Source organism: Rhodnius prolixus, unplaced genomic scaffold, assembly GCF_049639745.1.
Source record: "Rhodnius prolixus isolate KJV_2025 unplaced genomic scaffold, Rpr scaffold_1, whole genome shotgun sequence".
NCBI lineage: Eukaryota > Metazoa > Arthropoda > Insecta > Hemiptera > Reduviidae > Rhodnius > Rhodnius prolixus.
Genome location: NW_027411581.1, coordinates 8,183,692 through 8,199,988, shown reverse-complemented (window position 1 = coordinate 8,199,988; position 16,297 = coordinate 8,183,692). Strand labels below are relative to the sequence as shown.

At 31.5% G+C, this 16,297-nt stretch overlaps 1 protein-coding gene across 3 annotated transcripts in view; it reads right to left on the bottom strand.

Annotated features, from left to right (window-relative positions):
• Positions 1-40: 40 nt before the first annotated feature.
• The window catches only part of LOC141453836 (uncharacterized), a 29,449-nt gene continuing 13,192 nt past the window's right edge, over positions 41-16,297 (bottom strand). For 2 of the 3 annotated variants that reach the window (XM_074127513.1, XM_074127512.1), the window contains exons 2-7: positions 15,213-15,395; positions 8,571-8,697; positions 5,907-6,055; positions 5,111-5,825; positions 1,980-2,095; positions 41-340 (exon numbers count right to left, since the gene is read on the bottom strand). In XM_074127513.1, the coding sequence (XP_073983614.1) occupies positions 199-340; positions 1,980-2,095; positions 5,111-5,825; positions 5,907-6,055; positions 8,571-8,585 (1,137 nt within the window). In that variant the 5' untranslated portion in view covers positions 8,586-8,697; positions 15,213-15,395 and the 3' untranslated portion in view covers positions 41-198. The remainder of the gene's footprint in view (positions 341-1,979; positions 2,096-5,110; positions 5,826-5,906; positions 6,056-8,570; positions 8,698-15,212; positions 15,396-16,297) is intronic. The other variant, XM_074127514.1, reaches the window with a different exon arrangement.

Genomic DNA, 16,297 nt, shown 5'->3' with positions numbered 1-16,297 from the left:
GAAAACAAGGAATTTCTGAATATACATATTAAATTAAGAATTACTAATTATTCAATTATTCTTTATTAAAACTACTGTCTTTAATTACAACTGAATATTAATCTTTTTAAATAGTATTTTGTACATTTCTTTGAACAGTTCAAATACCTAATTTATTAAAACAGTTAATCACATTTAAAAAAAATTATTGAAATATTTTCATTGAGAACTTGCATGGAAACCATTTTCATCTGCATGGTAGTTGATGATCTGCAGTTTGCCAGTTTTGTCGTAGTAACCGTAATGACCTTTCACATTTCCATGGTTATCCTTCTCTTCGTAGCGGAAATGACGATTCTTGCTGTAAATATAATAATGACAAGATACAAAAAAAAAAAATCAACGTATGTAGATTTCGACCATGATGTTTGATAATTGTTATTTTTTAATTGATTCATTCTTTAGAGATTCATGAGGAGTCAAAGAAGTATTTGGAGCAATCATTTCCAGTTTCCACAAATCTATAAGATCTCTTGTCCCTCAGTGAAAAACTTGATTGCAGTTAGAAAAAAACTTTTTGTTTACACGTTAAGTTTCAGTGTTTTTTTTCTCATTTCTTTTTCATCTCGTCGAAATCAACATCGAATATCCGGCGGACAAAAGGTCAAGTTCTGATAAAATAAAAAAAAGGCAACAATAATGAAAGAATTGTACATATAAGTAGGTTAAACAGTACATTAAGTTTAAGGGGAATCATTACGAGAAAATCACAACAAACTGAAAAACAAATCGATTCAGTAAAGAGGATTTCAGTAGAAATCACAAAATCCGAAGCATTTAATTCTTTGAGATATCCTGAGCATAAACATAACCTTGAAAGATGCGCTAAAAACATTTTTTTCGAATAAGATGAACCTCCAAATATTTATTTCCACTTGAAACTCAATTTTAACACGATTTCACTACTTCCTCTTGTTAAGAGAAACAGAAAGTCAAAATTGATTAAATATTGGTCAAATACCAAATACTTGACATTCTTAATCTAGCTATCCTTCTAACCCAGAGCAAATGTTCCATCGTAACGCAGGTATTCAGTTTAGTTTTGTTTTTTCTTTAAATCAATTTTAAAACTAGAATTTTACGAACAAAGTTTCTAAACATTGCCTCTTTAAAAGATAAAAATGTTAGCTGCAACTCATGCGCAATTAAATATGTAAGATGACATCTTTCAAGGCATTCATTTATCACCATCAGAAGTGAACTTATAATTTTACATGCTTTACTCAGTCAGTTAGATAAAGAAAATAAATTTCCAACTTTCTACGAACGTGATCAACAAAAAGTAAACCAAATTAAGTTATGAGTGCTTGTGTACAATAAAAGTTTCTTTTAGCAAAGTGTTAACTTGCGATATATCCTTTTTTTTTTATCATTGACCTTAATTTCCTCACCTAAACGCAAAACGAATGGAACTGTATTGTTGAAATAATTGAAAAAAAAGTTTATTGCTTCAATGAGTAAATAAATATATTATTGTATTTTTTTTTTAAACTTTCTGTTAGAAAATTTCAAAATCGTGTCAAATTTACAAAATAGAAATTTTACAGAAAAAACATTGAGGTTATCACCTCAACCTCCTCGTACATACTATGTACTTAAAATCTGATGTGAAACACTCATACGTTATTACAGAAACGTAATAAATCAGACGACGAATGCGTATTTAAAGGTTTAGTTAGCCTTAATAAAGAATAATGATGGTGTGGAATGAATTACGACGAAAAGAAAAACAAGCACAGAATACTAGGTGAACTTTTTCCTAGCACGAAACTTGTGATGAAAATATAAACTATCACCTGATCCAAACATCCCGCGTAATTTTTTTTATCATCCTAAATAACCTATTCAAAATAATTTGCTTATTTTAAGACATTTATTTTAATGCCTACGTAATTTTGACCCGCAAGCCAGTGTATTAAGGAAACAAAATGAACACTTACACATCACCAGTATCAAAACCGAATTTATAAGAATCTGGACCACTCTGACCGTGCAGCTGAAATTCGACTCGTTCGCCGTCAGAAGCTCCTAGTCCAATAGCTTCTGAACTGTGAATCTAAAAATATACAATTCTGTGAAATTATATTGTATATATAGAATACATTTCAATACAAAGTACAACGGTACACAAATCAGCAAGTACCCAACATTTCATTCCTACTTCTGTTCGTAATTTCAAGTTATATAGAAATGTTCGAAAAAGCAGGTGTTTAATTGATATTTTGTTACAACTGATGTCATTTAAGAAATTTTACTACAATAAATTTTCATTAATTTTGTTTAGAATTTATTAGTTGCCACAGACCCTTAGGCTGGTCATTTCATATACAAAATATTTGTTTGGTAAAGTGTAGCACTCATTTAACTTAGATTGATTGCAATAAAAGGTATTAAATTAAACTCCTCATGCACACGTTTTAAAAAGATGATAAAAAAAATAATAATTGTATCGTTAATTATTAAACAAATAAAACAAAAATCAGAATACCTTACCGACGTTTTCCTTTAATTAACATCTGATTTAAATTTTCTTATGTTGTAACTTACTGAAATTTTAACCCACAATTTCGCCCTCACAACGTTCAGATTTTATGAAATTTAGCTCAAATTTAGGAAACTTCTATCCCTATATTGGTTTTCGTATGTTGTATCTTACCTTTCACATGTTGTAGTTGTGTGGATGTGCCCATTAGATTGTTTCTAAAATAGTTCTATTAGAATTTATGTATTGTGTAATTTTTAACGTAACTACTATTTGGTAAAAATTCTAGTTTACAAGAAAACCCAACTACGTACGTAATAGTAAACAAAAAAGTCGTGCGAGTGTGCATATTAGACGTTAAATATTAAATTGGAAATTAAGTTAATAATCATGGTCAACTGAGCCGAGAATTGCCGAAGAAAACCGATCACATTCGGCTTGTTAGAGATAAAAGAGAAGAGAGAGAAATTTAATATTAAAAAACACGGCTAAGGCACGTTGGGTTACAGGTCCAGTAATTCTTAGAAATCTGTTCTTTTTCCAGCTAATTTGCTTTTCTCTAACCCATCGTGCCTTGATGCCATAGGTTTGGGCTGACTTTACTACTCTGTAATGAGTTTATTCCCTATATCTTGAGAATGGAAGATCGCAGAAATTTCAAATTTGATATTTAGTTTGAGTGACACCACCGGAAGCGACAATAAATTTTTGGTCAAAATTCCTCCACCGGAAGTACCACCTTACTGAATAGATATTTCACTTTTTTAACTTTTTTTTTAAAAACCACTTGTTCGATTTTCTTTAAACTTGGTATAATTATAGCTCACAAATAGTTCTACAACTTTTATAGGAAACATTTTTCTGAAATCATTTGATTAAGGGCACTTTTGGGGGAGGGGATGGTGGATCAGTCCGGTAGAATGCCAGTTCGCTGTACTCGTATTATATACTTTTTATGGTTAGGCTACTCTTTACTGAACAAATATAGTGTGGTCAGCATAAAGGTCTGTGATATCTAATAAATTCTATACGGGCACTTTTGGGGGAGGGGATGGTGGATCAGTCCGGTAGAATGCCAGTTCGCTGTACTCGTATTATATACTTTTTATGGTTAGGCTACTCTTTACTGAACAAATATAGTGTATATGAATGTGGTCAGCATAAAGGTCTGTGATATCTAATAAATTCTATACAACAGTTCTAACTTAAGACTTATACATAACATAGTCTTGAATATGAAGAAAGAACAGCTGGTTCTAGTAAGCAGTGCAATTAAACCACTGTTCTATTTATATAACTGGGGGAAAGTGGGAAGCGCACCTTCAGATTAATTTTATGTTATAGTACGCTATAAACGGTTGTAATTAATTTGGAAAATTAGACAAAATAAAAAAAGATTCAGAAGGAAGGAAGAATAATACCAATGTCAGTTAATTTCATTTCGATTTGTTTATTTTTGCTGAACTTTCGACGAAGGGACTATCTTTAGGGCTTACTGGCAATATAATATTTTTACATTGTTATTGTAAAGTTGGTATGTCTTCTGCCCTGCCTGCTTATAAACAATTTTTTTTTTAACAATGCTCAAATTAGTTCCGGATGGGAAAATTAAGTTGGAAATGAAACGAAGAAGCCTCTTATCTTGCCGATCTGTTTTTATGAAAATAAAGAATGTGGAGACAAATTCTTAGAAAATTTCACTTTTTATATTAATAATATATCATTAATTTAAAATTTATCCACACAAGTGTAAAATAGACGTTTAATAAGACATATTATGTATCAAATGAAATGTTAAAAAACCTTATCATCCAGAAAATTGAAGCACTTTCGCCTAACCAAACGTTTACGTGTCTGCGTTTAAAGTACATACTCTGAGGCTTTTGCTCTTTCATTGGCTTCCTTAAAACTAGTCCAGTTAAAATAAAATGTTAATATTAAACTATACAGTGGGCATTGAACTGCCCATTAAAGTATATAGCTCTCTCTAAGCAACATTAATATTTAAATTTAACTATGTAGACTACTGGTAAAGAGTGTAAGGCGATGAAGTCAAATTTTAGGTTTCGAGTTTAGGAAGGCATTTAATTCTACTAAATAGAGAGTGAGTATAGATCCATGCATAGTGTGGAAATAGCTCTTTGAAACGAAGGCACCACAATCTCGATTCCAACAAAAGCTCTTAATGGAACTGACCTGGAAACATGTATCAAACAAGAGTTGTTGAATTACGTCAATGCAAGACGTTTAAAGAACATTATAAGAGCCATTTACTAAAAACGAAAATCCCTCCATTACAGTACTATTTCCGGTTGAATATTTTGGACCTACAGAGGAATTTAACTACATATTTTGAGCTTCCAACTAATTTCGTTTTTTTAAACAAGAATGTTCACTCTCTAGTAAGAGAAAGTGTAAATAAAGGAACTGAATCACGTGAAGATTGAGGTAAGACTTTAAATAAAGTTTAATAAAAATAATAAAATGAAACTCAACAACAAAAATGAAATACAATTATTATGATAGTGACAAGAAAATATTAATGGTGTCAGGCTATAAATACGATATAAACTAAATTGAAAAACTTACGTTTGAAACATGAATAGGCAAGCTGGGTTGAGGCTTCGTATCTATCGTCTGAAAGAAACTGGTAGCAGATGCGTGAGGTTCATTCAAAGTTGGTTTCACCGTGGAAGTAGGCCTGGTTCGGCTGGGACGAAATCTGTTGCGCACACGTTTCTCTGAGCTGGCGTTTTTTTCAGATCCTCTGATGTGTTCCTTGTACGGCCTCTTTCTCTTAGGCTTTTTTGGTTTTTGCGTGGTCGACGTTGTGGCGCTGGTCAGCAATTTAATCGGTGCCGACGGCACTGATGATACTTCATTTTGTGTAATATGATTCTCATAAACTGATGGATATTTCGGTGGTACCAGGTAATCGATAAGTCCGCTTTCTTTTCGATGAACGCCGCCTATGGGTATTGTCACTGAAAGTGATGGAATACTTTCTACTACTGTAGTGGATGCTGAATTTATCTTCAACGGTGGTTCATGGAATTTAGATTTAACGCTAACTGAATTAGTTGGAGAACTTGGTTGATTGTGACTAGACAAACGGGGACCATTATAGCCGATATTCGGTATCCAATGGGTATTTGGATCTACATTTGGTTCAGGGACCAGTCTGTGAGGTGTATACTTTGGTTTTGGTGTAACCGCTACAGTTGTCACTTTTTCTTCATCCACAATAGCCCTGTTAATGCTAGGAACTTGGGAACTTGAAGATAATGGTGAATCTTCATCGTATCTGATTAGACATTAAAATTAATGTTTGAACTCAAATTTTATTTTTATGATTTAACTGGTATTTTAATAAAAGTGTACAAACCTATATCTTTCTAGGGATGAAGGATTACTTGTTGTGCTTATACCATCTGAGTCTGCATACCTTTGGTCTATGTAATGTCTCAGGGGTGAAAATGGAAATAATTGAGCCACAGTGACATGGAATGCACAAGTGCTCACCAGCAATGTTAACTGAAAAAATTAAAAAAAATATTGTTTTTTTTTTTTAAATTGTAAAACTAGAACTGAATAATTCAACAACGCGGTTGGAAGGTAGAAAATGTGCGTGGAGGTTAATCTAGTGTATCGACCAGGAGAATGAAACGCTCCGTCACATGTGCGTAAACATTATGCTCAAAACTGTTCCTGGAGTTTGGCACCTGCAACCTGGAAATGAACCGGAACAGAGAGCGAGAGGTTGAAAGTTCTCTCCCAATTCAAAGCTGGCCATGGTAGGAACGATATGAGATGGTTTTCGGGGGTGGAATGTAACCCTAGGAAAGAAGAAAATTCGACGAAATATAATAGGTGTGTATCGCTTAAGGGTTGTAAAAGAATTTTTTAAAAATGTATCCTCACTTAAACGACTGAGCCCGGATATTTATGGCCGGTACGCTAGCGGAATATCAGCTGGTCAGGAGTAAAAGGAAAAACTAAGAACACCATAAGGGCAACTATCTTTAAACGTTTGATTATGTCACCTTTTATGAAACCGGAACCAAAAAGAAAAGAAAAGTCATATGAGTAAAAAGATTTCGTGGTCAAAGTGAACATGAGAAGACTTCATAAAATAAAAAATATAATAACCTCTCTCTCAGAAACCAGCTACAGCTCATTGCCTTAGAATATAAGGCTTTGATAATACTTTAATCAAAAATGGTAGGTCTATTTGTTATTTACGAGAAATCTAAGAAATTTACTAAAACAGTAAATTAAATAAACAAAATATGCTTGTTAGCAAAACACAGTTAAACCTCTGGTCGAATTTAATTTTAATGCTTGCTTTTGGAAAGTTCGGGTAAAAAAAAAAAGTTGATTTTTATTTTCAAAATTACAATTAATTTTTCAACCATAAACTAGTTAATTTTCGCGGCCATGAATTAAATTTGAATTAGAATGCAGCTTTACCTATTAAAATAGTTAAATGAATTACTCAGTGTGAAAGAATTTTTGGCTTTAATAAGCAACATATTTATTTATTTTTAACTTGGTATAAATTAACATGAGTTTAATATAAAATTGTTCTACGAAATAATTAAATAATAGAGCTTTCCTTAATTTTAAATTCAGATTTTTTTCTTTAATGCAGTAAACTTTAATTAATGGCAGAGATAATTCGAATAACCTCACTTATGACCAGATTCTTGTTTTAGGGGAAGCTGCACTTCGACGTTCAAGAGCTGTCACATTCTCAACGTAAGAATTAATTTAAGGCATTTTCCGACTAATAGCCTTTACCAATCTAAGTCAATTTCGACGAGAGCCTAGCAAAACAGAATATTAAGTGATGAATTACTTTTGAAATCTTTTTTCTTTTAATCATTCTCTAAATTTGAATGACTTGCCCAGAAACACATTTTTAAGGTAAAAGAAAATTTAAGGAAAATGTGATGAATTATCTAATATTAGGAGACAGATAATCAATCATACTTCTATAGTTTTCGTTAACACGAGCTTTCACTTCGACACTATAGCCCAGTCATCAAATGTACCTTGAACTTGTTGAATATCTTCAGTTTTCTCTGTTAATTATCCATATTTCTTATTGATTACCTTACATCTCTTTGTGTGTGATAGTTTCACTTTCTTTTGAAAAATTCATTCGTAATCTTTCATTTACACAAACACCATACATATACATAACCTAGAGTGTACACTTGCTACTTTTTCTTACTACTACTCTCCAGGTTTTCCATCTTATAAGATCTTCCCATGCTCCGAATTTCAGAATTACGTGCTAACATTAAACAATTTGAGAAACCATATGTTACACAGACATGACACTTCAAAGGGGCACCAACCTACTCAAACCCAAGAAATGCTCTAAAACAAATTTTCCTTGAGATATTATTTAAATAAATATGCATTTATTGAATTTTATTTGAGTATGTAAACAGTTTTATTTTTGACAACTCTTTAAATAAAATGAACGTAAAAGAATTTATTTTTTTTTTAAACTCGAAATTTTAGCGAGACATTCAAGACTCCTTAAGTTGTAAGAACGAACATGACATTTTAGAGGCCTAACCACACCTTACCTGATGTGCCCTTCATCAAATTTTACTGGAAAAGAGTTTTAAATAAAAATTGCAGAAGCAGAAATGGTCAGCTTGCAAACATCAACTGGTAAAATGCGGACAGAAATCTGCACTGGAGATTCCGAAAATACTAGGTTTGCTTGTAATAAGTCGAGTTCTGAAAACAATGAAAAGCTGACAGACTCTAGCATATTTCCAGAAATGGGTTACTTCAAACAAGTTCACCCACGCTTTCCAACTGATCCAATCTTAGAATCACAAGCTTCTCCCCTGTAATAAAGACGACACCTGCTTAATTAGCAGTTGAATTATAATTCAGCTGGATAACATTGCGATTTTTTCCACTTAATACTTCAGGAAATCTGGTGTAAACTTTCTTAAGTGAGGTTTACATGGTAGTTACAGATTGTGTGGTAGTTATCAACAGATACAGCGAAAAATATACACACCTGAATGGACCACATCCTTTGGTAGCGACTTCCCTTAAAGCGCAGGAAGTTCCAAAACTTCCTTCTGGGATATTTAAAATTTAAATCTCTATAATTTCTGACGTGAAGAAGTTAGTACTTAACAGTCCTGCAAAACAATTTAATAAAGTTCAATTTACCTCCATGTTTTATAATTTTGTTGACTCTGTATAACCCTAATATCTAATTTGAATTTAATAATTCCTTTTTGTAATTTATTAACTATTTAAATTTCTATCCACCATAAACATCCCTTTTTATCTCCAACACGTTGGGTAAGTAAAAGTTAGAAATACTCTTCACGAGTGAAATTACACCAATTAAGGGCAGACTTACTTTCTTACTGTCGTCCATGCAGATAGAATTCTTTAAAAAGTGAATCGTAAGTACTTTTGTGTTTTATTACGAAATAGTTATAAAATTATAGTTGTAACAATAATAGTGACCATACATCGGCCTGGAATACATTTCTGACAGTAAAGAAGGTAAAAGTATTTCTATTATTTAAGTTCCTTTTTATAGCTGAAATTTGCTTTTTAACGAAATCCAAAACCACAGAGTTTTTAACATTAATTAACCGCGAACTTTGAGGTTGACCGCTTTTACTATGTTGCAACCAAATTAGAAATGTTTAATTGTACGCAATTTTGAAATATATTGTTACATTAGTATCTAGGTTAATATTTTTTAAAAGAATTGTTTTCAATCATAACAGATGGGATTTATAGTAAGTTATATTAGTCTGCATGAGATAAGTTGCGGATTTTCACATTCTTTTAGAGTTTGACTCACTAAGAATAGCGATACATGCTTTGTAAGTGGAGGTTAAAGGTTTTTATTTTTAAGTTGATGGACAACCTTAGTCGCTTTACGGAACCTTCGTAATGTACACAACCAAACTGAAGCTAAATCTTAGTAATGTACACAACCAAACTGAAGCTATATCTTCGTAATGTACACAACCAAACTGAAGGTATCAGATTAACATTATCAGATAAATAACAAGGTGCTTTATATAAAGGGATTTATAAAATCAATTAGGATTGTCGGATTTATCCACTCTAATCTATTATTATGTTTTGATAACTTTTTTTTCGCAACATTGATTCAGATGATGGTCACTTTTTTCTATCATTTCCAAGATAAAAAAAGAAATAGAATCATTAGAGCGTAGATAATCACTTCTTTATTAGGTAACTGCCAAGAAGAAAATGGGAACCATTGGCAAGTCTGGCTTTAAATCGTTAATAAATTATATAAAAATATTAAATAACAAACAGTTCATTAATATATTAAATACTATATACAAAAGCAAGATTTAAATATTTCTTTGAATGATCTTTATTTCCATTCTTTAGACTTTTTTTTATTCTTAAATGGAAAGTGTTTTGTTACATGTATGATTTCCTAAATAGTACTGTATTTAGGAATTGCCATTTACACATTTTCTACGCCGAGTAAAAGCGAAAGTAATTTTCTACACATCCTTTGGAGATTTGGTTCCGGTTTTGCATGCTTTCTATGACAATGACATTTTATCCAAGGATTGTGCGGGTATAATATTGTAATATACTTGATTCAGTAATGTAATGTTTAAGAGAAACTTGTTATCGGACATCTTTTCCGTGATAGTCTGCTTTCAATTGATTGGTCATCTACCTCTTCTCAACATCAACGATTTCGTACCATTTACCAATACTTTTTATAGATGAGCGATAACCCTTATTATCAGCGTAGAACAAAAAATTAATGCAAGCAGGTTATCTGGAAAAGCTTGTTCTCTGAAACCACTACCATAAAAAGAAACAACTGAAAAGCCTTTTTCGTGAAACTAGAAGGCGCTCACATGAATTTTTATTTGAAAATAAAACTTATTCATGCACTTTTTGACGATCAACCCGTATACAACTGTCCTGTCAGTCATTTTTTAATAAACTTTTCTTAAACCTCTATTTTTTTTACCTAATTTAGTTTGCTTCAATACAGGTTTTTTCTATAATAGTACCCATTTGAGACACTTAGACCAATTTTTATGAAAACAATTTCAAACAAAAGCGACATATCTTGGTATGGGTAGAGGTATATGAAAACAAACGAAACATTTTGCAAGAGTTGCACACAAATTTAGTATCTATTGAATCTTCACCATTATTATTAAATAGATGGCAAAAACAGAATGAAACCACTCTTTAGAGGTAAACATGGCCACCACCAACTCTTCCTCCAGAAGTTCCCAAAAATTAATGGTCCAGGAAAACGTTTTAAATAAAAGATAGATCTACAAGTATGCCTTCAATATTACAAAAAATCTCAAAACTACAAAAGTTGAGTAAAGAAGTTCAGGAAAAGCTTGAATTTGACCAAAAGCTTGGTGTAATTAATACGAACTTTAAGCGATTATCCATTTTTGAATAGAGGTAGATAAACACCTAAGTATTCACGTATAGAATGCAATTTGTAAAAAACTACTTTTTCTCTCTCAGGAAAAGTGTTTTTCTGGTTGAAAACTCTTAATTAAAATGTGCTTAATCTAACAATTCCTTTTACAAAAAATAGTAAAAAGGAAATGAGTAAAGTTTAAATACTGTTTAACGAATCAGGGCTGAAAATTTCCGTGTTGGCCAAAAATTTGAAGTTTGAAAAATAATATTTCAATCTTTGTAAATCATAAATTGGGAAATCTTTTGTGACATTTCATTATAACGAAAATTTTTGACCACACCCAAACCCAGCGGAGAGGGTGCAAGACAGCGAATTCGCTATACTCTCTAGATGAAATTTCAAGGAAAAAGAAATGTTGAAATTGTATCTTTACTTCATCGAACTACTGCCAAATGTTTTATTACCAAGTTTTACACCAATAACACTGAATTTATTGAATATTGCATTTTGTAGTTCCTATAAAATCGAATGGTCTCTGAGTGTCTTTAAGTGCTCAAACACAACTCAAAACCATAAAACTAAAGAAAGCTCAAATTTTACATTAGGACAACATTGAGGACCGAATCTGTTACTTTTATTTGGATCGTTTTTCCAAGAAAATTCATTTTAGGGCATTTCTGGGTAGTTAAGTGACCTTATAAAGGACCGTTTTAGGCAATAAGACCCTGTCATTTGCATGTTCCTAACGAGAATTAAATGAAATATTGAAACCACAGGCTGAAAAAGTGGCTGAAGAGACTGGAAAATTCATATTTCCTGAAGATTTTTCTTTCAGTTTTCCGACATACTCATGAAATTTTGTTTAGAACTTTTTTTTTCAGAGAAAATTTATTTTAGTGGGGTTACAGAGGAGGGAGTACTTTGGTTCATCCCCATGAAGAGTAATTTCAATGAATATTTAGGGTTTCACTTGTTATTGAGCATTCAATAAATAGTTAAAATACTGAATTTTTAGAATTCTTCATTTTTGTACATCGCTGTTGAATGCAAATTCAATTTAAATGGGTTCTAATGAGCATGGGGTTATTCTTTCCACGAAAATTCTGTTATAAATAAATTCTGTCCATATATAATGGATAAAGTAACATTTAATAAGAATTAAAGACTGCATTATCTTTGCAAGGGACTTGAGCAATATAGTAAAGGGTTAATACAAGTGATGGTTCACACTAAATTATTTTTATACCATTAATTATAAGCGATAAAATGCAAAGTTTATTTTTTATTTGTTTAATTAGTTAATAATTTTGAAACATCTTTAACAAACTAATAAAGAGAATATCAGAGCGTAAAGTTTGACGGAATTCTGAAATCTTGTTACATTTAAATGCACAATGTAAAGGGTAAAAAAAGTTCGATGTATGCAATTGCAAAAAGTCAATCAGACATCGCTTCCTAATTGGGTCATTGAACATGGATTTATCTGAATGAGTCTCCCATTATAAGGCAGATTTGAGCAAGAAGATCATTTTATCGAGTTTTTAAGTTTGGGTTGTAATAATGTATTATTACTTCTAATAAGAGAGGAAAGTGGACTAGCCTCTCCTACTTCAGAGATCTTGGCGTACCTGTGGGTATCCCAGTCAAACTACACGAACAAATTCAACCAATACACACCAATAGCCTACAAAGGTAATTTGTTGATGAGTGCAACTGATAGATAGGCACACTACAGCTCATCATCATCATACAATCACTCATACATATAATTTTGCACTAAACAACAAATCTAGAACAAATACAGACTCTTACGGGAGCCACAATAGATCTTTTAGGTAGGAGTGATTTACAGCAACTTCTAAAGAAATCTGAGATAAAACTTTACTCGCAATAAAAAAGATTTATAGATGGACATACATGATTAGAGTTCCCCTAAATCAGTGGTTGAATTAGGTATAAATTATTGAGAGAACGCTCTAATCAGTGGCGCACCCATCCCAAGAAATTTTAAAAAAAATTATTCCAATGAATATGGAACATGATTTAAACAATATTACTGCGAACATAGTACCTCGTGTACACAATAAATACACATAACTCTATAATTAAAAAATAAAATAAAATAATTACAAAAGAACTGTGGAGTTTAAATCTTGAGACTTATTGCGGTGTTCATAATAGAGTTCTTTTTAACCTGTTCCCTCATTTATTACCGGTTCTATGAACTAATTACATAAGTCAATCACTTCTGTTTGTAACTTATTAGAGTGAAGTTGGTATTAAGGGTTCAAGAATGAAAAAATAATCATATACTTTCCGTATTGAATAAACTTGTTTCATATGAGAAAATGATTGGCTTACAAAGAAGAAACGACTCACTTCTTTCCAAGAGAACAACAGAAATTAAAATCTGAAGGGAGTTCAAACTGGTTCTTCGTTAAGGACACTAATGACAGGGGGGATTCTCCAGTAGTACATGCCTTAAAACACTTTTGGGAATGGACTATAGTCGGTTATAGTAGGGTTGAGCCTCAAACCCGCACCTGTCCCCAAAACACAACACTCTATGTACCTTCCCTCTAATCTTTAATTGATCCGATTTCCTAAATAGTGTCTCATTAATAATGTTTTTTCATTTTTATTTTACAAGAAATTTTGGATATGGCACGCATTTTATACTATTATATTCATATCATTTTTTTTTTTCCACTGGCAATATTTACGAATTTTCAATTTTTACGACAAAAAATACGAGTTAGTAGCCTGTGAAAGGTTTCTCTCTAAACTGACACTAACTTTTCTTTCTTCAACTAAATTGTGACGAAATCTGTATTGCCCACAGTCAATGTTGAAGTAGTTTACTACTTTGTTTCAACCAAAAAAGAAGAAGAAGAAGAAGAAAAACAGGCAGAAAAGTAATTTTTCCTAATTCTGTGAAATATCAAGGTACTTAAACCAAACTTAAATTCATCGTTATTCCATCCTTACCGGTCATTTGTATTATTCTAAAACTTCATCAGTATAAAAATAAACAAACTGAACTGTTGATATAGCAACTTGATTTCTTTAGAATACAGGAAGTTATTGTTTTTTCTGAACCTTTATTTTTTTACGGCCTATTACTCACAGAAAGAGGAAATTTTCTAATCTGAGAGTTCGGAGATACATATTTTTAAGGTCACCAGAACACGAAAAAATGTTTTCAGGTAATGAACTGTGAGTATATGTGTGGTAGATGTGATAACAGAATAGTCTCAAAACTAGATAACTCAAACTTTGTACACCATTTTGGTGCTATTGTCTCTTTAGATCCTAAGGTTTTGGCGGAAAATCCTGAACTGGAAGTACAACTTTTTTTTTTAGTTTTTCAAGATTTTCACGTAAAAAACATTTGCGATGATTTTCATTATACTTCAAATATTATCCCTCTAAAACATTTTCGTGGGAAAATTGGTTTAAGCGCCTCTCTAAAGTACTACAACTTGAGAGTTTCGTTTATAGAATATCAAAAAATATTAAAAGTTAAACAGTAATTTCAAATTTAAATGAATTTATTTAAATAATTAGACTCGAAATTCTATTTGTATAAGTCACAATCCCTTTTATTCAAAAGAATTTTCAGGGATAAAGGAGTTTTTAGAAAGACATCGTTCACTTGAAACAAATTCTGATTTTGTAAGTAGGATAATAACTTTCATTTTATTTATTCGCTAGTGATTTATGGCAGCCCCAAAAAAAACTACACTTAGATCCCTAAATTCAGTATTAGCACAGAATAGATGGTAATATTAGGAATAAAAGATGAGTGATTTTTAACTTTAGCCTTAATTTTCCAAGAGTAACTTAATTATTGTATTTAGAATGCACTAGAGATACTATCGATCTACTCAAAGAAGTCGGAATAATTTTACACAAAATAAATGTGTTTAATACTATCAACAAACAGAAATCTTTATTCACGTCTTTACTTGCGCATTACAAAGATGATATTTTTTACTCCCATAATACTAAATCGAACTGTTTCAAACCATTTCTGACTCCACTTCAGTATTATTGTCAGTAAGAAATAATAATGACAATAATATTGACCGTGTTCATATTAATTATCGTGACCGATAGTAACTCAGAATCGAAAATCTATAATAATGTAAAAATTACTTCCTCTAAACAAAAATTTCACAATAAAATAATTTTTTTGAATGTAAACTTAATAATTATTAACAAATATAAACGCAAACTTACTAAATTCATATTGCACTTGATAGAGAAGCTAATTGCTGTAGACCATGATCGTCTGGCAGTAATCTATATGAACGCACTTAATCTACTGATGTAGAGCAGGTGTTGGAGCCACTATCTTATACTTTCTTCTGCCGCTCCCACCAAGTAGACAGCTAGACACTCTGCAGTAACGCTCGGATCATTCTGTTGATAAGTAACTAACATTGTAAAGTCCCATTAAAAAAAAAAAAAAAAAAAATCAACTCAGCATTATTTTACATTTTTGTTTCGTTCAACTAAAAAATTTCTTCTAAAAACTTTCATTTAATTACAATAGGTTTCACTTATTTCAACGAATTTTATTTATTATTAGTAAGAATCTATAAAATTTAAACTAGACCAAGAGAGGGGATTCAAAATTTATAATAATATATGATTCCTGTTTAAATTTTCCGTTTTCTTACTTTTACTTTTCTTTTAAATGCAAATGGTTATACAGTTGTTGTAGAATAATAATATAAGATATTCAAGAAGCGCTTAGAATTTTTCAAGGGATATTTTTTAAGAAAATTTAAATTGATTTGCAAAAAGTAAAATTGCCAATAAAAAAATTTGTAATCCTGTACAGCATTGTGGAAGGGAAGGGATCAGCTCAGTGAATCCCGTATGGAGATCCCGGGTTTTGAATCCATCTGCTGGTCCTTCGATTATTTTTTCTTCCTAGGAGCTTCCTACAGATCACAGTCCGGCGATAAACAGTGTTGTCTAAAACGAGATAATAGTGTTTGAAGGTTGGCAGTGCACTAAGAAAAGCTCGATTAAAAACTACTATGATGTAATGGTAAATAATTACCATTCAAATATTATTATTATTTGTCTATAACATGAATCAAAATTGGTGGATATTTTCAATTTATTTATTTTTTAAACTTTTAAGGTCTTTGGCGGTAGCCTCACTAAAATATTCTAATGAAGACTGAGCATAGCCAGTTTTAGCAAAAACAGCCGTGTATAAGACTGTGTTCGTGCCGATTCTTACATATTCCAGCGAGTCGTGGATCTCACGAAAAGGCTTAAAAGCGCTATCCAAGCTATGGAAATGCGTT